The 22809-nt window shown below is 46.8% G+C and overlaps 2 protein-coding genes across 5 annotated transcripts; both read left to right on the forward strand.

The window, feature by feature from the left end:
* The first annotated feature begins 617 nt into the window (after positions 1-617).
* On the forward strand, positions 618-10769 carry Ap2m1 (adaptor related protein complex 2 subunit mu 1). 2 transcript variants are annotated; one of them, XM_015499918.2, is made up of 12 exons: positions 619-764; positions 2753-2869; positions 4638-4903; positions 6487-6569; positions 6957-6962; positions 7161-7296; positions 7397-7538; positions 8003-8122; positions 8223-8358; positions 8459-8556; positions 9047-9158; positions 10162-10769. In XM_015499918.2, the coding sequence occupies exons 2-12, from the start codon at positions 2796-2798 to the stop codon at positions 10294-10296; spliced, it is 1308 nt and encodes a 435-aa protein (XP_015355404.1). In that variant the 5' UTR covers positions 619-764; positions 2753-2795; the 3' UTR covers positions 10297-10769. The 2 variants fall into 2 exon arrangements, with proteins under 2 accessions (XP_048659939.1, XP_015355404.1); XM_048803982.1 differs by lacking the exon at positions 6957-6962 and having other exon boundaries at positions 618-764.
* Positions 10770-12718: 1949 nt separating this feature from the next.
* Positions 12719-22635, forward strand: Abcf3 (ATP binding cassette subfamily F member 3). Of its 3 annotated transcripts, XM_015499919.2 has the most exons (21): positions 12719-12896; positions 13120-13267; positions 13401-13480; positions 13972-14018; positions 14329-14426; positions 14527-14649; positions 14810-15076; positions 15374-15454; positions 15649-15708; positions 15783-15839; positions 15942-15964; positions 16078-16133; positions 16250-16450; positions 16541-16617; positions 18209-18253; positions 18333-18465; positions 19475-19563; positions 21465-21556; positions 21730-21862; positions 22006-22093; positions 22178-22635. In XM_015499919.2, the coding sequence occupies exons 1-21, from the start codon at positions 12824-12826 to the stop codon at positions 22334-22336; spliced, it is 2130 nt and encodes a 709-aa protein (XP_015355405.1). In that variant the 5' UTR covers positions 12719-12823; the 3' UTR covers positions 22337-22635. The 3 variants fall into 3 exon arrangements, with proteins under 3 accessions (XP_015355405.1, XP_048659937.1, XP_048659938.1); XM_048803980.1 differs by lacking the exon at positions 22178-22635 and having other exon boundaries at positions 12740-12896; positions 21937-22053; XM_048803981.1 differs by lacking the exons at positions 12719-12896; positions 13120-13267; positions 13401-13480; ... (1 more) ...; positions 14329-14426; positions 14527-14649 and having other exon boundaries at positions 14977-15076; positions 15349-15454.
* Positions 22636-22809: the final 174 nt, after the last annotated feature.

Here is a 22809-nt window from a genome sequence, read left to right on the forward strand (position 1 = left end):
TATATATATATATATATATATGAGTTGCCTGCCACTAGAAGGTACACACACAGGCATAGCTGAGGAGGGCACTGACACATTAAAGTTTTCGCTAGTTTCTTCCAAAATTTGCCTCCTCTCTCCCGTTCCCCTTCTTTGAGTTTTGATCCCCAGGAAAAGGCTCTATAACTGGAACAAGTAAGAGAAAAGTATGGGAGAATCACAGGTCGTATTAAAAAGCAGTAAATTCAGCACTGACACTTCTGTCGAATTTTGCGTTTGTGTGTAAAGTGAAGACAGTCCTTGGACTCTGGAAACAGAAAGGACCCTACAGCAATTCGAAATTAACAGACAAGCTTCAAAAAACGGCACTAATCCTCTGAGGCTCTCCGGAAATATCAAAATAGGAACAGTAGAAACTGCAAAGACTACACTTCCCGGGATGCTCAGTAAGAAAATAGAGTGGGAGGAGCGCCGTGTGTTGGACTGTGTATTCTGGGTAGGGCCCGCCTAATCCCCGAAGGCGGGGGCGTTCTCTCGAAGGCAGTCGGTAGTTGTAGTTTTCCTAGCCTGGGGCGCTCGGAGCTGTCCGCGCGAAGGTCGAGGGGCCTGACGGGATTTGTAGTCTGCGCGGGAGGCGGGCACGCAGGCGCAGCTGGGGTTGGGGCGGGGCCGCAGCACTGCGGTGAAAGCCGAGGCAGCGGGCAGGCGAGCAGGGGGGCGGGCGGACATCTTGGGATCCGGAGAGTGGCTGGGTCGGCGGAGCGGGGTGCCGCAGACGCCAGGTGAGCTGGGGATTTGGCCTTACGGGGTGGGGAGAATTCCGCGGGTTGCCTGTCCCGCTGCTCAGCCTTGCCCTTCCCTGCACTGTGCTAAGTGAAAAGCTGCCCATACCCGGGAGTGGCCTCAGCCTTCAGACCCGGGAGGGAGCTGACGGCGGGGCGGGGGTGCTTGGGGTGCGGTTGCAGGACTGGCGGGGAGCGGCGCCCTCCTCCTGATCCATCGGGCGCCTCTAGTGAAAGGGAGACGGACCGGAATCCTCCCAGAGCAGGGACGCCGCGCGGCGCCCCCTGAGTAGGATGGTGACCCCCCCCCAAAAAAAAAAAAAAAGAAAGAAGAAGCGTACACCTGCCCTCGGCGCAGGGACAATTCCTCCATCTCCCAAGACAGTGACACCTCTTTGTAATGCCTCTTTGGACGGTGACAGGTCTCACACAGTGACACCCCGCGGCTCTTTTTCCTCAGGCTTGTGACAGCCCCCGCACCCCGTGGCACCATCTCTTCCCACGATGTCTTTTTCCCTAGCGAAAAGCCCACCATCCGCTCGTGTTTCTGTTCCTAAAGCTCAAGTGGGCCCATCTCTCCAGTTTTCCCGTATTTGCCACTGTCAACTTCTCCTTGCTGTTTTTTCCTCTTCAAAGCCCTGACCTTTGCCATACAGCAGTCTCTTTTCCTTAGGGACCCCATCAGCTCTGTTTGCAACTGTGGGATTCACCTGAGTATACTGCTGACGGGTCTCTTAACTCAATATTATGTTCCTGTCCAGAGCCCCACCTCTAGTTCTCCAGTGCCCAGAACTTCCTACCACTTGATACCTTTAGACTTGGTTCTTTGCCCAGGGCTTTACCTGCATTTTGCATTTCCTCTCTCACCTTCTTTAGGACTCAGGGATGGAAATGTTTTCATCACTTGAGAGATTTCTCACTAGTCTGGGTGATGGTGACAGCCACAGTAAAAGGCTTTATTTTCCAGTTTTAGAAAAGTCTGCCAAGCTTCCCCATGTGAAATTAATACCAGGGCTAATCCAGGAAATCTAGAACCAAATTAACCCCTTTTCTCAGTCTAAATTAGTTTGACCCAAATAATTTGTATATATATATATTTGTATAATAATTCTGATATCCTGCCCCTTGCTTATAAGCACTCAGCCAAAAGTGAGTTACTTGGTAGGTTTAGAATCACAACTTCAGCTAGAAGGATCAATTTTATGAATCTGCATATACACACACACACCCCCTCATTTTTATTGAACTCTGGAACTTTTCCCAAAGCAGGGAGGATGGTTCTGGGCACTGTAATAAGCAGCCTGGGTCACTGAAGGTGGTTTGCTAGTGCTGGGACCTTTTCCCTCTGCTTCTTTGCCTGCTTATCTGACTGCCTGGAGAGATGTGCCTGCTTTGGTCACACTCCTGGTTCTCATCAGAGCCTAAGGCCTCCCTTCTTTCCCCACCCCCACACCCACACCCTTTCCTGGAATGTGTAGACTTCTGGAGGTTCAGGCTCTGCTGCCTTCTTAGAAGGGTAATGGAGTCTGAGAGACTTGGTGCTCTAAAGGTTGTGCCTGGGGGCACCAGGCCTGAGCCAGCTGGAGTAATTCCTACCGCCATTCCTGCAGCCGCAGGCAGGCCTTCTCGGTGACTCACTGGCTGGAGCCTGAGTCTGCACAGAAGGGGGCTGAAGATCCTTGCTGAGCTCAGCGCTGTGGAGAGAGGGTGGGGGTGAGCTCAGCGCTGTGAAGAGAGGATGGGGGTGACTCCAGAAAAGGGAGGGTCAAGATGGCCTTAGAATCCTGAGCCCTTGTCTGTTTCTTCCATCCTGTGTGGAATAAACAGGAACTGGAGCTTAGCTGAGGGGAGGGGCTTGCCTGGGAGGGCTGCAGGGTCACTTAGTAAAGGGTTGAGTCAGGGAAAAAGCCAGTGACCTGTTCAGCCCCACAGGGGACATTTGCAAGGGTTCTGAAGACTTCTCTTACCCCACCCCCACCTGTCCTTAGGTCAGTTCTCAGAGCGATGGGCCGAGGAGACTGAGCTGCCGCCATGATTGGAGGCTTATTCATCTATAATCACAAGGGGGAGGTGCTCATCTCCCGGGTCTACCGAGATGACATCGGGTGAGTCCCCTGGCTAAGCCAGCTATGTCCCCCCTACCCCACCCTCTCAGCCCCAGCATGCAGGACCAGGTCTTATCCCAACAGGTTTGACTTGGGCCCCCACCCCCACCCCTTGCTGCATCCTGGAAGCTCATCTGATATAGCCTGGTTCCTATTAGGTCTGGTGGTATTGGCCTAGCAGCCTGTTTTCTGGATGCTAGGCAAGACCAGTGGAATGAAGGGGGCCCTACATCTTTAAGGAACTCCTGCCCTTCCTGCTCCCATTGTTCCTTAGTTACAGTTCTGGTTGCTGGAGATAAGTGTTTTTACCTAGACAGGTCAATTCCTCCTTTCAGGAATAGGGAGATGTCTCCAGTGAATGGAGTTAGTGCCAGGCTCGAGGTGCTAATCTAAATCTTGCTCTTAAAGCCCTTTTCACGTTGAGAGCCTTCATTGGATTCTCTTAAAAGTCTCTCCAGGCAATCCTTTCCCACTCCCTTTCTCAGGAGGAATTGAGCTGCTGACTCAGCTGTTTTCACTTCCTCTGGGTCATTCCTGGGAGAGGTTGTAAGCATGCTCAAGGCGCGCTCTGGGTCACTGAAGAAGGGACAGGGAGGCCATGCTCCTAGGACAGTGCCATGTTCTGGTTCCCTCAGACCTTAAGAAGGAGCCACAGCCTTATTTCTCATTCTACCCCACCCTGCATGTCATCTTTCTGACTGAGAACTACATAGCCTCAGCAGCTCTAATGAGATTGGGCTCTTCTGGTTCCTGCTACCTGTTTTTCTTCCTCAAAGAGCTTGAGATATATAGTCACAGCATGGGCCTATTGCAGTACCCCAGCTTCTTGGCTCCCTAGTTGATGGGCTCGCTTGGCCCGGCCTTTGTGGCTCTCTGTTGGTTTGGTGGCATGGCTGAGCTACACGATTAAGTCAAGGCCAGGTTACATGCCACCTTGCATGCCTTGCTATGCTCTTTACCCTTGCTTGTCTTGTCTGCTTCTACCTCATGGTGTGTGCTGCCCTCCCTGGTGTGTCATGTGTCTAACCCTCTCTCTCGTTGCTGTCACTCTCCTCTTCTTGCTGGCGTCATTTCTCTCATCCCATCTCATTGGCTGCCGTAGCAATAGGTAAGCGGCGTATCAAGCTGCTGCCCAGGTACAGGTGGGTGGGGGGCCCTAACCCCCCATCATTTTTTTTCCTTCATCCTTTTTTATTCATACAGCAAGTTAAGCTTGCTCTGGAATTGTATACTGGACAAGAATGAGTGGCATAGCTTCATTACTCCTTGATACTTCTTACCCAGTAGATTAGAGCCTTCTCTGAAGTCAAACTGGCTTTGTCCAACTTCCTGGAGGATTCTCCATCAGTGGGCTCACTAGTGGAAATGAAACAGGGTCTTTTCTCTCCTGGGCATGGAGCTTACTGGGAAGGTGCTAGAGAGGTGGTAGCTAAGTATAGGTGGGAAATTGGGGCCAGGCCTGGGAGTTAGAAACATACTTCTCTAAACTTGAGGAACCTCACTTTATTGATATTACATCTGTCTTTCTGCCATTGCCACTTGACTTCCCTCTTTCTCATGCCTATCAGATACTAGCCTAATCCAGACCCTCCTTCTGGCCCCACTGGGAGCCATAAGAAGGGAACCACCCTAATGGTTTAGACCTTGGCTTTAGAATACATGTCATTTCAGCAGTGTGGAGGGTGGGGCTTTTAACAGCTGTGGTTGACCCCCATGGGGTGGGGTTTTCCCGGGTGCTGAGCAGGCTCTGTGCACCCTTTTCCCTTAGGAGAAATGCAGTGGATGCCTTTCGAGTCAATGTTATCCATGCACGGCAGCAGGTACGCAGCCCTGTCACCAACATCGCTCGCACCAGCTTCTTCCATGTTAAGCGGTCCAACATCTGGCTGGCAGCTGTCACCAAGCAAAATGTCAACGCTGCCATGGTCTTTGAATTCCTCTATAAGATGTGTGACGTAATGGCCGCTTACTTTGGCAAGATCAGTGAGGAAAACATCAAGAACAATTTTGTGCTCATATATGAGCTGCTGGATGGTAAGGATGGGGGAGTGGTGGGCCTTGTGGGAATGAACCTAATTGGGTATGACCTAGAGACTGAAGCAGATCTGAAGTCCAAGTGTACTCTGAACTTTGTTTCCTGCATACCTGATCTCTCAGGCTAGGATCTCTCTATCCTTGAGAAGCCAGTTCAAATCCAGACTTAAAGACTGCTCTGAAGTAGAACACAGAAATAGGCCAGCAGGTGGGGGCAGGGAAGTTTTGGTTTTCATAGGACTAAAGAGCCTGACTCAGGTTTGGTGGCTGAGCCTCCAAAATTCATCCTCTCCTTTGTGACTTGAGCCTTAGTTCATTCTTGTCGTGGCTTTCCATCTCAACAGCTACTTCGGAGCATGTGGGAGGATGAGATTTTACAAGCCTCATGGAGTGCCCTTTGTTTCCTTGTTCACCTGTAGGGTATGGTGGTTAGTTTTTCCACCTTCTCAGCATCTGTTTTCTAGAAAAAAAAGGGGGGTACAGAGTTTTTTCACCTCTGACCCACTGACCATGTGACTTTTTTCTGTCTTCTCTGTTTGAAAAAAATAAACATTTTTGGGTTTTATTAATTTTATTTTTTTTCTGGTGATACTGGGAGTTGAACTGAGGAGCACTCTATTACTAAGCTATACCCCTAGTTCATTTGTTTGTTTGTTTATATTACTGGACTGGGTATTGAACAGGGCCTGGTATATGCTGGGCAAGTGCTTTATCACTAAGCTACATCCTCAGTACTTCCTCCCAGCCCTTTTTTTTTTTTTTTAAGAGAGAGAGAATTTTTTAATATTTATTTTTAGTTTTCGGTAGACACAGTATCTTTATTTTATTTTTATGTGGTGCTGAGGATCCAACCCAACGCCCCGTGCATGCCAGGCAAGCGCGCTACTGCTTGAGCCACATTCTCAGCCCTCCTCCCAGCCCTTTTTATTTTTTGACAGGTTCATTTTTGACAAGTTACTGAGGCTGGCCTTGAACTTATGATCCTCCTGTCTCAGTCTCCTGAGTTAAGATGTGTGAAGTAATGGCCACGAACTTTGGCAAGATCAGTGAGGAAAACATCAAGAACAATTTTGTTTTTGTTTGTTTGTTTGTTTTGGGAATACAGACATGCGCTACTGTGCCCAGCTTATTTTAATATTTATTTTTTAGGTGTAGATGGACACAACACAATGCCTTTATTTTTATGTGGTGCTGAGGATTGAACTCGGGTCCCACCCATGCTAGGCGAGTGCTCTACCCCTGAGCCACAGTCCCAGCCCTTATTTGATTTTTTTTTTTTTTTTTTAGTTTTCTGTGGACACACAACATCTTTATTTTTATTTTTATGTGGTGCTGAGGATTGAACCCAGCGACCCGTGCATGCCAGGCGAACGCGCTACCGCTTGAGTCACATCCCCAGCCCCTTATTTGATTTTTTTATGAATTACAAATCACAGAGTAAATGCTACAAAGGTAGAATACTTTGTGCAATGATTCCACATAGTCTTAGGGAGCTGTGCTAACCAGACATGCCCAGGTCAGGAAACTTGAATGAAAGTGACTATAGGTTTGTCCAGGGGCTAATAATTCCCTTCCTTTTGCAGAGATTCTGGACTTTGGCTACCCACAGAACTCAGAGACAGGCGCACTGAAAACCTTCATCACACAGCAGGGCATCAAGAGTCAGGTACTTGCATTGTACAGACCATAGGCCGGGTGGAGCCCAACCTCCCTTCTGCCCAGCTGGCCTAGCCTTGTCCAAGCTGACTCATGAGCCCGCCCTTGACAGGAAGTCCTGGCCTGAGCCTCTTGCAATGACAGCAAGCCTGTTTTTGCCTTGTGTGGTCCTTCCACCCCAGGGGCAGCCGATTCAGCATCTCTTACCAAGAATACAGATCAAGCAGTTTCCTTTGGGCTGGGGACAGGGGGGTGAGGTTTTGCTCTGGAGGCCTGGTATTCTTCAGGAGACGAGCACTTGGGCCCTCCTATAGGATCCAAACCTCATAGCCTTCTCTCCTTTTCTGCCTCCCCTATGGCTTCCTGTGGGAACCTTTTTTGGCCCCGTGTCCTCCAGCATCAGGTAAGTTGCTCCCTTGGCTTCTGCCCTTGGGCTTTACTCTGTTTTCTCTAGGCCCTGCCCCATGGGGACCTGTGGGAAAGAATGGGTTACAGGGAGAGGCCTAGAAGGGAGGTGGGGTGAGGGTGAAGTGGGAAGAGATAGAATGATTGAAAAGGGAGAGGAGCAAAGCCATTGCTGTTTGTCTTTACCTCTATGTAGACAAAAGAAGAGCAGTCCCAGATCACCAGCCAGGTGACTGGGCAGATCGGCTGGCGGCGGGAGGGCATCAAGTATCGCCGGAACGAACTCTTCCTGGATGTTCTAGAGAGTGTGAACCTGCTCATGTCCCCACAGGGTGAGGGCCCTCTCATGATGAAGCCAGAGGGAGGCCAGGGCAGGATCTCTGAGCTTGCCTGCTTGACTCAGCTGTTCCCGTTTATCTGTTCTATCACCAGGGCAGGTGCTGAGTGCCCATGTATCAGGCCGGGTGGTAATGAAGAGCTACCTGAGTGGCATGCCTGAATGCAAGTTTGGGATGAATGACAAGATTGTCATTGAAAAACAGGGCAAAGGCACAGCCGATGAAACAAGCAAGAGGTGCCTGAGTCAGGGAAACAGGAGGGAAAGGGCAGTGGGCTTTGAAGGGTTCACTGGGGCTTCGTGGACCAACTTCCTTCTGGATTTCATTTATGCTATAATTGTAAACTCTCTTAAGTGTATGTTTAGCTGATAGCTCTTGACATCAGCAATAAGAAATGAGGGGTTGCCATTAGCCTACTCTCCTTAGAGAACAGACTCCTTGTTTGGCCCCTAGGACCAAGGTCTCATTGATGCATACTGACAGCTGTTGCCTAGTGTGCCAGAAACACCCATGTCCCAAGCAACAGGCCTCTAAAGAGATGATGAGTTTGCAAAGCTCCCTCTCTTCCCAAACTCTGGGACAGGGACCCCTGAGTCAGAAAACTGTGTCCTGAGACTGTGGTGTCAGTCTGGAGTAGTAAGATTGCCCGGCCTGACACCTGCCACTCCTCCTATACTAATGAGAGCTCTTCTGCTTGCAGCGGAAAGCAATCAATTGCCATTGATGACTGTACCTTCCACCAGTGTGTGCGACTCAGCAAGTTTGACTCTGAACGCAGCATCAGCTTCATTCCACCAGATGGAGAATTTGAGCTCATGAGGTGCCATTGGGCAGTGAGGAGGCAGCGGGTATTGCTGGCTGGAGGTGGGGGAAGGAGTGGAACAGGCTTTCATTGCCAACCTCACTTTCCAACCCCAAAGGTATCGTACCACCAAGGACATCATCCTTCCTTTCCGGGTGATCCCCCTTGTGCGGGAAGTAGGACGCACAAAATTGGAGGTCAAGGTGGTCATCAAGTCCAACTTTAAGCCGTCACTGCTGGCCCAGAAGATTGAGGTGAAGACAAGGGGCTTGGGGAGGAGGAAGAATTTGTCTCCAGAAATAAAGGTAGTATATGTCAGGGCTTGACAGAGCTTGACGGGTGTGTCACTTCTAGGTGAGGATTCCAACCCCCCTGAACACGAGTGGGGTGCAGGTGATCTGCATGAAGGGGAAGGCCAAGTACAAGGCCAGTGAGAACGCCATTGTGTGGAAGTGAGTGTTTCCTTCAGGAAGACACAGCTGCTCTCTAGATGCTATAATGTACCTTCTTAAGTTTCACCTTTTGTCCTATCCATTGTGGGTTGTGGAGCGGGAAGAAAAATGGTGCCTTTTTCTCTGGGAGCCTCTGCTTGTGCTGTCAGCTCTTCGGCTTGTGTGTGCCTGCCTGCACTTGGGTTCTTTTTACATTTCTTTTTCCAAAAGGCTTTAGCATTTCTCAGTTGTCCTAGTAATATGTCTATAAAGCAGACAGACAGGGCAAGGGATAATTTGCCCATCTAAGCAGAAAGTGCAACCTGGAGTGCTAAAGGAATAACATACCCAAGGTTCCACAGCAAGTGGTTTTCAGGGTCCTGATTACTTTTCCTTGTCCTGGCACCTCCCATAAGCTCCTGGTTCTCACCCAGTTTGAAATGGCAATCCCCCTTTGAAACGCCTCCAAGCTATCACGGGCACTTGCTACCCATTGCTCCTTTGTTCCCAGGATCAAGCGCATGGCAGGGATGAAGGAATCACAGATCAGTGCAGAGATTGAGCTTCTGCCCACCAACGACAAGAAGAAATGGGCTCGACCCCCTATTTCCATGAACTTTGAGGTATGGCAGAGAAGGGGCCTAGCACCATGGCAGGATATGCTGGGAAAGATAAGAAAGATCATTCAGATCAACCTCTGTACCTTAGGGATGAGAAAACAGACCTAGAGGGAAGAAGTGACTTTAACTCATAGACCATTTCTTCTCCCTTTAAAAATCTTAGTAGAAATTGCTATTCACACTGAGAAAAAAAAATTTATTTTTTTTTAATTGTAGATGGACATAATACCTTTATTTTTATGTGGTGCTGAGGATTGAACTCAGTGCCTCACACATGCTAGGCTAGCATTTTACCACTGAACTACAATCCCAGCCCCTGAGAAAAATATTTTGATTTCTCTTAGTGTGTTGCGAAACAGTTCTTTGAAAAAGTTTTAATTATTTAAATGCCAGGTAAGAAGTAGATGCTGTGGTACCTGCCTGTAACCCCAGTGATTCAGAAGGCTGAGGGCAAAAGGATTCCCAAGTTCAAAGCCATCCTCAGCAACTTAAACACACTGTTTGAAAATTAAAAAGTAAAAAAAAAACTGGACATATATATCTCAGTGGTCAGTCCCCCCTGGGTTTAAATTAAATTTTTTTTAAAAAAATGTGAATTCAAGTAAGGCAGCAAGTTTTCTTACAGACAGGACAATGAGCAGACTTTGCATGTGTTAGACATATAATTTTCTCCACCTTACTTTTCAAGTACATAATATTGAGCAGGATAAGTATGTTCTAATGCAGTTCTCTGGCTGCTGCTGCCTCCTCCTAATTAAAGGAATTGATTCAAGTTATCTCAGGTAGCACTTGACTCAACACCCAAAATTATTGCTGGTTACTCTTGGATATTCTCTCTTCTTTAGTAATGTTACTTAGAGGGCTCCCCACCACCCCTATCTTCTTTCAGGACCCCCGCCATTCAAACATCTATAGTAGAAATGAGGTAGGGCATAGCTACTGAACTTTTCAGAGAAATGCTGTGAGAGGAAGACCACAGTCCTAACTGGAACTATTCCCTGCCCAGGTGCCATTTGCGCCCTCTGGCCTCAAGGTGCGCTACTTGAAGGTGTTTGAACCGAAGCTGAACTACAGCGACCATGATGTCATCAAATGGGTGCGGTACATTGGCCGCAGCGGCATTTATGAAACCCGCTGCTAGCTGTCCAGTGGCAGCTAGCCCACCTTCCTACCCACCCTCTTCTGCAGGTCCAGGCGCCCCCAGCCACCACACATCAGTGTCTCCTCCCTTCTGCTTTGCTGCCTTCCCTTTGCACCAGCCCCTGAGTCTAGGTCTGAACCAACTGCATTGCAAGTGGGACTGGTGGAGCAGTCCCTGGGCTCCCTGGGCAGGGTGGTTTCTGGGACTCCTGCTCTTCCTAATTCATCTGTGTGTCCTGGCCTAGTGCCAGGCTGAGTTCTGTGACCAAAGCCAGGTGGGTCCCCTTCCTCCCCACCCCCGTGGCCACACCTCTGGAGTGGGAGGGTTGGCTGCCCCTCACCTCAGAGCTCCCCCAAAGGCCAGTAACGGATCCCTAATCCTCAATCCCTGTTCTGCTTTGGGATAGTGTGAGCTTCATTTTGTACAAGTGTGACTTCGTCCAGTTATAAACCCAATAAACTCTGTAGAGCGGAGTTGTTGGCTAAGTGTTGATGTGAAAGCTACAGGGGGAGGGGAACTGGTAGGACTTCCCACATATTTTTTTTTAATATTTGTTTTTTAGTTGTACGTGGAGTCAATAACTTTTTTATTTTATTTTTATGTGGTGCCAAGGATGAAACCTAGTGCCTCATGCATGCTAGGCAGTTGCTCTACCACTGAGCCACAACCCCAGCCCCATATTTTCTTATTCTGCCTGTTTTGAGTAGAATTTTCTATTCTGAATACTCCAGGTTCTTTCCTTGTTACAATTATGAGTCCCCTGCAGGCCTTCCAAGCCCTTATCTTATTTGGTGTTGGTCCATGTCTCCTGGCTTCTCTAAGAAGCAAAGGGCTCAAGAGTAAGCTCCTGACCCCCAGTTCCCCAAGAGTAGTAGATTCATTTGGTCTTGCAGCCATCCTGAGAAACTGACCTCTTATTCCATCCTTTTTCTATTTAGCCAAGCTTTCTGAATCTTGGTGGGTTAGGAAGGGAAAGATTTTATTTTCTCCATGTCTCTTAGAAAATTCCTCTGGATACCTCCACCCCTGCAAAGAAAAATGTGGTGAGCTAGTCCTTCAGGGGAATGTCCCATATCTTGCCAGCATGCTGGGGCAGGTAAAAGAGCAGATTTGCCCTTTCTAGTTTTCTCTTGTTTAATTTTTTTTAAAACTTCGAATCTATTAACAGAAAATTTAAAACAAATAGAATAATGTAATGAACCCCCATGTCCCCTCACCCAGCTTCAGCAATGATCAACTCATGGTCAGTTCCTTGATATATCCAGTATATATTCACTTAACCCAGATATCTTACAAAATTTTCCATAACTTGTATCTGGGTCCAGTTAGGATCAGTTGTGGTTGGTTCATGCATCTTGTCTTAAAATCCATACATTTCCCCTCAGCTCTCACTTTTGTTGAGGACCTGGAGTTCTGTAGTTTCCCGTTAGAAGTTACCTGTTGTATCCCCCAGGGTCACTTTATTCCTCCTTGTATTTCCTGTAAAATGATGATTAAAAGGAGAGGAACCGTAGTTTAAACCTTTAAATATCAGGAATGTTTGTTTCCTCATTGTGGCCATACTTAATCAAAACGATAAATGGATAAAGATGAAATTTTAGGTGCCAATTTTAGAGCCCCAAGTTGGAAGAATATTTATCTAAAATATCAAACAGTAGCGTCATGTAAGGACAGAATCCTAACTTCTACCTGAGGAATCTATGAAGAGAAATATCCTTCTACTGACACTGAGATTCATGGTGCAGGAAAGCCTGCTGTGGGTGTAGGTAGGGAATAAATACCATGAACTTCTACCGTCTGTGGTGTCTATCTGGTTTTCTTTTCCTTTGGGGTTGTATGAGGTTGTGCCCTGGGGTGGTGAAAGAACTGGCATAATTTGCAAGGGTCGACTACACTGTCAAGAAGTGTAAAACAGGGAGGGCGGGTCGTGCCGGGCGGGGGTAAGGCACCTGGCTGACCTGAACAGCCAGACTGGAACAAAACCAGCGGACGCAGAAGACTGAGCCTGGGGCTTCTTGAGAGGGCAGGGCGGGCATGAGTCAGCAAAGCTCTCAGAGGGTTCCAAAGTGGACCTGCCTGGACATACAACTGTATAAGCGATTCGAAGAACGCTTAAAAACCTAGCAGAAAACGATGTTTTATCAATCTTCATCCTATTGGAAGACTCCCATCCACAAGACCACTCATGCTTTGCGCCCTGATAAACCTTGAGGGCCCTTGCCCCACCCCTCGCTTCTGGATCGCCACCTCCCAAAAGGCTGCGAGAACGGTACACATGGCTAATTTTGCAACAGTAGGCTTCGCGCAGGCGCAGAAGGAGAAGCTCATCTAAACTGGGAGCGGCGCTTGCGCGCGGTTCTGCCAGCCCAGTTCTCCCCGCCCAACAGATTCCGCGCCCTCGGCTCGTTTCTTACGTCACTGCTACGCATGCGCTGTGGGAGGAGGAGCGAGATTTCGGGGGAAGGGTAGGGGGCGGGCCTAGACAGAGGTCTCTCGGCGACTGCGCGGTCGGGATTCCGACTGGAACATGGCGACTTGTGCCGAAATCCTGCGGAGCGAGTTCCCAGAAATTGACGGACAGGTCTTCGACTACGTGACTGGTGAGCCAAACCGAATCATCTGGCTGATAAGGCCGAATTGGAGGTCGCGGGGGAAGAGTAAGGGATGGCAGTGTTGGAGACCGCTACCAGGCCTCTCCTCTTGAGTGACCTCTTGTCCCGAGGGGCTGTTGGGTCTGGAGCGCGGACTGGGGTCGCGATTCAAGCCCTGATACTGTATGTCCACCCGACCGCTATCTACCTGGTCCCGCCACTTTTCGCCCAGGCGTTTTGCACAGCGGCAGCGCGGATTTCGAGTCTGTGGATGACTTGGTAGAAGCTGTGGGAGAACTATTGCAAGAGGTTTCCGGGGACAGCAAGGATGACGCGGGCATCAGGGCTGTGTGTCAACGCATGTACAACACTCTGCGCCTGTATGTGCCAAGGAATAGGGGTCGATGGGGGCGAAGGGAGGCTAACGGTTCAGAGACAAGAATTGGGGGGAGGTCTCATGGCCGTGGAGCTTTTCCCTCAACTCCTAACTGCGCTTTTTATCCCTATCCCTAGGGCTGAGCCACAGAGCCAGGGAAGTAGCCAGGTGCTACTGGACGCCCCTATCCAGTTGTCAAAGATAACGGAGAACTATGGTGAGAGTGAGGGGAGATTGAACTAGACTCCCTCTGTCCTTTATGCAGCTTCCACCCCCAGCCACCTGTGCCCTACAGCTTGGAGGACTCCTTCCTCTCTTTTTCACAGGGCAAGAGTTGTAGGAGCTAGTTGACATGTTTATGAGAGCAAAAGAGCCTGTGATGATGGGAATAAGACTGGAGGGTTCTCCCAGCTGTTAGGTATGGTAGGAAGTATATGGGTCTTGGAGCTGGACAAATTTGATGTCATTTCCCCAGTTTTGCAGCTTATTGATCAGTAGTAAAAGAGTTGTTTATGTGCCCCAGTGCCTATATCCTTATATGTGAGATTTGTGGGGGGTTTTAGTTCAGAGAAAATCATAGCTGTCCATCTCCAGGGTTGTAATACTTTCTTAAAAATGTGTGTCCATACCAGGTTCTTGTTGATCACTCAAAATGTTAGTTTTCCTTCCCTCAGGGAGAAGGTGACTGCTTTTTCTTCTCACTTACAGACTGTGACACCAAACTTCCAGGACTGCTAAAGAGGGAACAGTCCTCGGTGAGGAGGAAGTGATAGGGAGGGAGCTGTGTCCGTGGTGGGTATGGGAGTTGGCTATCCAAATGTCAGTGTCTTTGGGGAGATTTTTAAAAATTCTTTTTTAGTTATACATGACAGTTTAATATTTTGATATATCATACCTACATGATTTGGGGGGGTGGATTTCTAATTGTGTCTTTCTGTGAACTTTTGAGTCTGTTCAACATGAGTAATTTGTGAGGGTTTACTTGAGATGTTCTCTCTTCTGAGAGAACATCTCTTTCTGAGCCTACACCTTAGGGTGAAATGGTTGTGTTTGGAATTCACTTAGACAGTGAATGCGAAGAAGCTAGAAAAGGCCGAGGCCCGACTGAAGGCAAAGCAGGAGAAGCGCTCAGAGAAGGACACCCTGAAGACCAGCAACCCACTGTGAGTTTAGGAAGAAGGGCTCAGAAGGAGAGCAGAGCAGTCTATTGTGACAGAAGGGTGGTTGGGAGCACTGAAAGCTATATACTTATCTATTTTAAAGAGTCTTAGAAGAGGCATCAGCCAGCCAGGCGGGCAGCAGAAAGGAGAGTCGATTGGAATCATCTGGCAAGAACAAGTCCTATGATGTGCGAATTGAGAACTTTGATGTGTCTTTTGGAGATAGGTGAGAGAATGGCAATATGGGGTGGCATTCTTTTTCTTTTTCCAATGTAGGGAGAATTTGGAGAGATGAAATGGGCCTAAAAACAATGTTAGGATTCTGCTCTATTTGCTATGTGCCTGTTTTTAAAACACCCTTAATCTCCTTTCTTCCACTCTTGCAGGGTACTCCTGGCTGGGGCAGATGTGAACCTGGCATGGGGCCGCCGATATGGACTGGTGGGACGGAATGGGTTAGGGAAGACAACACTGCTGAAGATGCTGGCCACCCGGAGCCTGCGGGTCCCAGCCCACATTTCCCTGCTACATGTAGAGCAGGAGGTTGCTGGAGATGACACCCCTGCCCTTCAGAGTGTGCTGGAGAGTGATAGTGTGCGAGAGGACCTGCTACAGCAGGAGCGTAAGCTCAGTGCCCAGATTGCTGCTGGCAGGTGAGAGTTAGGGAAGACCTAGCAGAAGCTGTTTTTCAGAGTGCCTGCCATGCTGTCCCAGTCCTTGATTTGCTTGTTCATCCTTCTTGCTTAGCAGAGCTTAGAATATGGCATTGTGGGACTCTGAAGCCCTCATTCTTTCAGCACCCATTGACTCAATACTTTGGGCAAGTCTTCCTGTGTTCTATTCCTGTTCTGGCAACAAAGCAACAAGTAGCCTGTTTTCAAACTATATAGGATGCAGGGCATCTTCCTAGACTGCCTCAACTTAGGCTGGTTGCTCTTTCTCTTTTCCAGGGCAGAGGGTCCAGAAGCTGCACAGCTGGCTGAAATCTATGCCAAATTAGAAGAGATTGAGGCTGACAAGGCACCTGCCAGGTTTGAAATTCCTCCTCCTCATTATATTTTACCTTTTTTTTTTTTTTTCAATCTTAACTAGCTTGCACACATTACCTGTGTCCTACTTCTTTTAAAATATTCTTGGGCTTTCTTATTTTAAATAGCACATTATATTTTACCTTTCCCTCCTGTGAAGTGTTCCAACTGGGTTTTTTAAATTTCTTCATTCCTAGGGCATCAGTCATTCTTGCTGGACTTGGCTTTACTCCTAAAATGCAGCAGCAGCCCACCCGGTGAGTGATGCTTGCCATTCTTGGTTCTCAACATTGTTGACTCTGATTAATACCACTAATGTGTCTCTGTTTAGGGAGTTCTCAGGTGGCTGGAGGATGAGACTGGCCCTGGCCCGGGCCCTGTTTGCTAGGTGAGTCTTCTGAAACCATGTGTGAGCCTAGGGAGGATGGGTCTTAGGACATGACAATGAGTCACTGACCTAAAACCTCATGCCATGTATTCTTTTTCATAGGCCAGATCTTCTGCTATTAGATGGTGAGTTTAAAATGGGTCACCCTGGCTTCAAGGTGGGGACAGGTAATAACATCTTTTTTTCCTAGTTCTACAGCCCTTTAATCACAAGTGTGTGCCCCCTACTTCTTCTACAGAACCCACAAACATGCTGGATGTAAGAGCCATTCTGTGGCTGGAGAATTATCTACAGGTGAATTTGGGGAAAGGCTCTTTAGTGGGTTTGGGGAAAGTCTGCCTCTAAGACACTTGGGAGCCTGGGATCTGTTTACCCTCCCAAACTGGGCCTGCTGTCCTGTGACTCCTCAGACATGGCCCTCCACAATCCTAGTCGTCTCTCACGACCGAAACTTCCTGAATGCCATTGCCACAGACATCATCCACCTGCACAGTCAGCGGCTAGATGGTTATCGGGGAGACTTTGAGACCTTCATCAAGAGCAAGCAGGAGCGGCTGCTTAATCAGCAGCGTGAATATGAGGCACAGCAGCAGTATCGCCAGCACATCCAGGTGTGGGGCACACAGGGCTTTGAGTCCCATCCCATGGTATCAGTTGTGGGTAGCAAGGGAGTTTGACCAATCCTTGCCCTCCCCCTGCAGGTTTTCATTGACCGGTTTCGCTACAATGCCAATAGGGCCTCTCAAGTGCAGAGTAAACTCAAGATGCTGGAGAAGTTGTGAGTACAATGTCCTTGGCCAGACCCTGTTTTCTTCATTTCTTCCCTCATTTTGCAGGCTATCTTTGCCCTCCTGTTCCAGGTCTTCTTTGGCTGGCAGGCAACTTTGACTTCATTCCCTGCAGGAAAGCAGAAAATATTTTACACTGCTCTTAAAGGGTTGATTTTGCCTTTTTCTATGCAACCACTAATCTACAATCTGTCTTTACATATTTGCTTATTCTAGATGTTTTGTATTTAAAAAAAAAAAAAAATCGTACAGTACGTGACCTTTGGTATCTAGCTTCTTTCACCTAGAATGTTTTCCAGGTTCATCCATGTTGTAGCATGCATCAGTACATTTTTTTTAATGGCCGAATTATATTCCGTTGTGAATATACCATATTTTGTTTATGGATTCATCTGGTCATGAACATTTGGGTTGTTCCTATTTTGGTTTTTTGTTTTTGTTTTTTTTTTAAAGAGAGAGAGAGAGAGAGAATTTTAATATTTATTTTTTAGTATTTGGCGGACACAACATCTTTGTATGTGGTGCTGAGGATCGAACCCGGGCAGCACGCACGCACGCCAGGCAAGCGCGCTACTGCTTGAGCCACATCCCCAGCCCCCTATTTTGATTTTTACAAATAATGCTGCCATGAACATTTGTGTACAATCTTTTTGTGTGAACATGTTTTCATTTCACTTGGGCAAATAGCTAGGAGTGGATTTGCTGGTTTACTTGGTGATTTCATGTTTAACTTTTTGAAGATCTGCCACACCATTTTTAAAGGACATACACTGTTACATTCCTGCCAGCAATGTATGAGAAATGAAGTTTCTCTACATCTTTGTCAACATTTATTCTTAACTCTTCAGTTTTAGCCATCTTGGTGAGTGTGAAGTGGTTTAGACGTGCATTTCCTTAATGACTAATGATATTGTAATTTGCGATTTTAATCTCAAGTAGCCTTTCTAGAAGTTCTGGGAGGAAGATTAAGTTCATAAAAGTTTAGAACTTTGTGACATTTAAACACATATCATAATATATTAACCAGGAATTAAAAAAAAAAAAAAAACCTACAAAAAAATAGGGGCTAGGGATGTGACTCAGTGGTAGAGTGCTTGCCTGCTATGTGTGGAGGCCCTGTGTTCAATCCGCAGTACCACATATGGGAGGAAACTACTTCCAAAAAGGGGGTGAGGATATAGCTCAGTGGTATAAAACCTGCCTAGCATGTGTGAGGTCCTGGGTTCTGTCCCCAGCACTGCAAAAATAAATAAGGTAATTTTTTTAAAAAGCTAAAAAAAAAGGGTGAATCTTTTTCAGCAGATAGTGAACTAGAAAAATGTATTCTAAAATAATATCAACTGGGTTGGGGATTACAATATTTTCCTAAGTTTTCTCTGAGCTTATATTACTTGTGCAAGAGGAACAAGGTTATTTTTTAAGTTTTTAATTATTTATTTATTTATTTTTGCTTGGATACTGAGGATTGAACACAGGGCCTTGCACACGATAGGCAAGAGCTTTACCACTGAGCCATACCCCGAGCCATAATAAAGTTACTTCTTAAAATCATAATTTAGTCCATTTTCTCTCTCTCCTCAGACCTGAGCTGAAGCCTGTGGACAAAGAATCCGAGGTTGTGATGAAGTGAGTGCTAAACTGGGGGTGCTGGTGGGGAAGCCCTTATTTCTGGCTACCCAATGCTCCACACCCACACCTCCTACAGATTCCCTGATGGGTTTGAGAAGTTCTCACCGCCAATTCTGCAGCTAGATGAGGTGGATTTCTACTATGATCCTAAGCACATCATCTTCAGTCGTCTGTCTGTCTCAGCTGATCTTGAGTCCCGCATATGTGTGGTATGGTTACTATTTGTCTATTCCCTGAGCTGCAACTCTTGCACCACAGAAAGTGCGGGTTGGGCCATCCTGAGGCCATAGAAGGAGGTGCACAGGCATAGGAGTTGGGTCTAGGCAAAGGACATTGCAGTACTCATATTCTAGCCTCATATAGCTACCCACAGAGCTTAGAAGCCTGGCATGTGGTGTTTTCTGAATACTCAGAGCAGTACTTTTTCTGTCTCAGTTCTAAGTTAACCATGGGATATTTTAGCAAGAACATGGGTTTCAGAATCAAATTTCCAATCCTGACTGACCATACCATTCCCTAGCTTGGTTACCAAGCAATGTCTTCTTCCTTAAAAGGGAGATAACAAGCCGGGCGCGGTGGTGCATGCCTGTAATCCCAGAGGCTCGGGAGGAGGATCGTGAGTTCAAAGCCAGCCTCAGCAAAAGCAAGGCGCTAAGCAAATCAGTGAGACACCCTGTCTCTAAATAAAATAGAAAATAGGACTGGGGATGTGGCTCAGTAGTTGAGTGTCCCTAAATTTAATCCCTGGTACCAAAAAAAAGTGGGAGGTGGGGGTTGCCTAACAAACTAGGCACAATGGTGTACTCCTGTAATCTCAGAGAGTCAGGAGAACAAGGCAGGGGATTTCAAGTTGCCCAGCTTGTAACTTAGCAAGTCTCTGTCCCTGGGAATGTAGCTCATGTATAATGCCCCTTGGTTTAATCCCTGGTACCATAAAAAAATAAAAGGGGGGCTGGTAGCATCTGCCTCATTTGGTTATTGGAAAGATTAAATCCTAGCACTTAGTAAGTACTCAAGTATTGGTTTTAGTTTTTTAGAGAAATAGTTTTTTGTTTATGGGACTGGGGATGTCGCTCAATGGTAGAGTACTTGCCTATCCCTGCAAAAAAGAAAGAAATTTGGGGGGATATTGGAAGGCACAACCTAGGACCCCTTCTCATCTCCTTCCTTTCTGTGTTCCTTCATGTGCGCTCTTTAACATTCCTATGCTACTTACAGGTTGGGGAGAATGGGGCTGGAAAGTCTACCATGCTGAAGCTACTTATGGGGGACTTGGCACCTGTTCGAGGCATCAGACATGCTCATAGGTAAGGTACCATCACTAACCACGTGTACGCATTCATATACACTCACACTGCTTACACTTCTTTTTTTCTGGAGGGGGGGATAATAGACAATAAGTACTTACAGTTGCCAAAGGAATATAATACATTTTAAGACCTCTCTTATTAGTAGAATTATATTGTCATCACAATAAAGGTAGTATATGACTACAAATATCCATAAAGTTTTATAGAGTAAAAGAAGAAAGGATCAAGCATTGGTTAAAATGCATAAGGAGTGTTTTAGGAGTTAAAATTTTTTTTTTTTTTTTTTTTTTAAAGAAATGACACAATCTCCTTTTTTTTTTTTTTCTTTTATTTATTTAGTTAGTTAGATAGTTCTCAGCGGACACAACATCTTTGTTGGTATGTGGTGCTGAGGATCGAACCCGGGCCGCACGCATGCCAGGCGAGCACGCTGCCGCTTGAGCCGTATCCCCAGCCCGAGTTAAAATTTTTTAAAAAGAAAAAGAAGTAGGAGGTGAGGATCTCATGAAAATCAAAGGGAGATCAGTAGAGGAAAGACGAGGTGGTGGAAGGAGAGAAGGGAGGGGGAAAGTAATAGGGAATAATCCAAATTATATTGTGATGTTGTGTGCATGTATCAATATGGAACAATAAATTCCATCATTATGTACAACTATGATGCACCAATTAAAAAAATCAGGGGGGAGGGGGACGGGACCAATCATAAGGATTAAATCTGGCAAAAAGGAAGACAAAAAATAAGCCAGAAGCTAGAACTGTACTGGAAACATAAAATTATAGAAAATGTTTTTTAAATCAACACATATTTTGTACAGATAATACATTATATCAGTTTCTCTTAAAACATTTTAACATATATTACAAAATACTTGTCTGCAATTTCCCATACTAAGAGTATATTGTTTGAATGTTCTCGTTGTAGCAATGGAATTTCACAAATTTATTTTCTTTTTTTTTAAATTCTGCTTTTTTACACAAATGGAGCACAATTTTTCATTTCTCTGGTTGTACATGATGTAGTCACACCATTTGTGCAATCATACCCATACATAGGGGTAATTATGTCCATCTCATTCCACCATCTTCTCCGCCCCCCACCCCGCCACACATACCCTCCCCTCCTCTCTTCCCCTTTGCTCAATCCAATGTTTCTTCATTCTTTCCTCCCCCCACCCCCATTATGGATCAGCATCCACCTGTCAGCCTTTGGTTTTGGGAGATGGGCTCATTTGCTTACTATGTTATTCTCCAGCTCCATCCATTTACCTGTAAATACCATGATTGCATTCTTTTTTAAGGCTGAGTAATATTCCATTGTGTGTATATTCCACAGTTTCTTTATCCATTCATCTATTGAAAGGCATCTAGGCTGTTTTCACAGTTTAGCTATTGTGAATTGAGTTTCTACAAACTTGAAGTGGCTGCATGACAGTAGCATGCTGATTTTAAGATCTTTGGGTATAAACCGAGGAATTTAACTGGGTCAAATGGTGGTTCCATTCCAGATTTTCTAAGGAATCTCCACACTGCTTTTCAAAGTGGTTGTAGCATTTTGCAATCCCACCAGCAATGAATCAGTGTACCTTTTTTCCCCACATCCTCACCAGCAATTATTGTTGCTTGAATTCTTGATAATTGCCATTCTGACTGGAGTGAGATAAAATCTTAGAGTGGTTTTAATTTGCATTTCTCTAATTGCTAGAGATGTTGAACATTTTTTCATAAGTTTGTTGATCAGTTATATATTCTGTGAAGTGTCTGCTCATTTCCTTAGCCTATTTATTGATTGGATTATTTGGTTTTTGGGTGGTGTTTCTTTGAGTTCTTTATATGTCCTGGAGGTTAGCCACATACACTTTTTCATAGTCATTGCCTTGCATCTTCATTTCTGTCTGCAGGAATCTGAAGATTGGCTATTTCAGCCAGCACCACGTGGAGCAGCTGGACCTGAATGTCAGTGCTGTGGAGCTGTTGGCACGCAAGTTTCCTGGTGTGTTAGGGATCTGAATTGAGGCAAGAGGGCTCAGGCTGACCTCTGCGGCTAGGGGTTGGTATAGAGCAGCCATGCTCAAGACTAGGCATAAGACACGGGCATATAGAGGCAATGGGCATTTAGGACAAAGTTGGGTCAGGAGCCTACCTGATGAGAGGGGACATTTCCAGGACGACCTGAGGAGGAATATCGTCACCAGCTGGGCCGGTATGGCATCTCTGGAGAACTGGCAATGCGCCCTGTTGCAAGCTTGTCAGGGGGCCAGAAGAGCCGGGTGGCCTTTGCTCAGATGACCATGCCCTGGTGAGCCCTGATTTTCTAGCGTTTTCCATTTCCCTTTTTGCCCATAGAAAATGATTCTCTCATCTTTGTATCAGAGGGATGCATTTTCTCCCACCATCCCCTTCATCACATAACTGTCCACCTTCCTGGGTTCTGCCTTCCAGTCCCAACTTCTACATTCTGGATGAACCCACAAACCATCTGGACATGGAGACAATTGAGGCTCTGGGTCGAGCTCTCAACAATTTCAGGGTGAGTATGCTTTCACCCTTACCACCACTCCCTACTTGTCAGTTTGCTTTCCCCCTGAGCACCTCTTGCTGTCCTGTTTTTCAGGGTGGTGTGATTCTGGTGTCCCATGATGAGCGCTTCATCCGGCTTGTGTGCCGAGAGTTGTGGGTGTGTGAAGGAGGCGGCGTCACCCGGGTTGAGGGGGGATTTGACCAGTACCGAGCCCTCCTTCAGGAACAATTTCGCCGTGAGGGCTTTCTCTAGGGCCACCAGGCTAAGGACTATGCCCAGGACCTGGACTGGTTTTGAAGATCCCTGGGCCACCATTTAAGCAATCACGTCCAGGCCACAGACTTCCCCCTACCTGGGGACAGCCTTATTCCAAGATCTCTTCCTTTTGACTGGAGCATTCTCTATACAATGTGGAGAGCCCCATCCAAGGGTCTGTGAGGACTATATCCCAGCAGAAGGGGGTGGGGGTACCCTCTAGGGTTGTTTACCCCCACTGCCCCAGATTGACTGGGCCCCAAGTGGCTGCTATGTAAATTAAATTATCCCCTGCATCTCCTTTGCCTCATCTCTACTGCTCCCTCTCAGGGCTGCAATGGTTACATATTATTGAGGGTGTGGGCACTCTGGTCTTTTTCTGTGACACTGGTATCAGTCACACAGAGGAAATAACAGTAGTGCCAATTGTGTCCCTCAGAAGAGACATTGAGTCTTGTGTGGCATTAAGG

Source organism: Marmota marmota, unplaced genomic scaffold, assembly GCF_001458135.2.
Source record: "Marmota marmota marmota unplaced genomic scaffold, marMar, whole genome shotgun sequence".
Classification (NCBI taxonomy): Eukaryota; Metazoa; Chordata; class Mammalia; order Rodentia; family Sciuridae; genus Marmota; species Marmota marmota.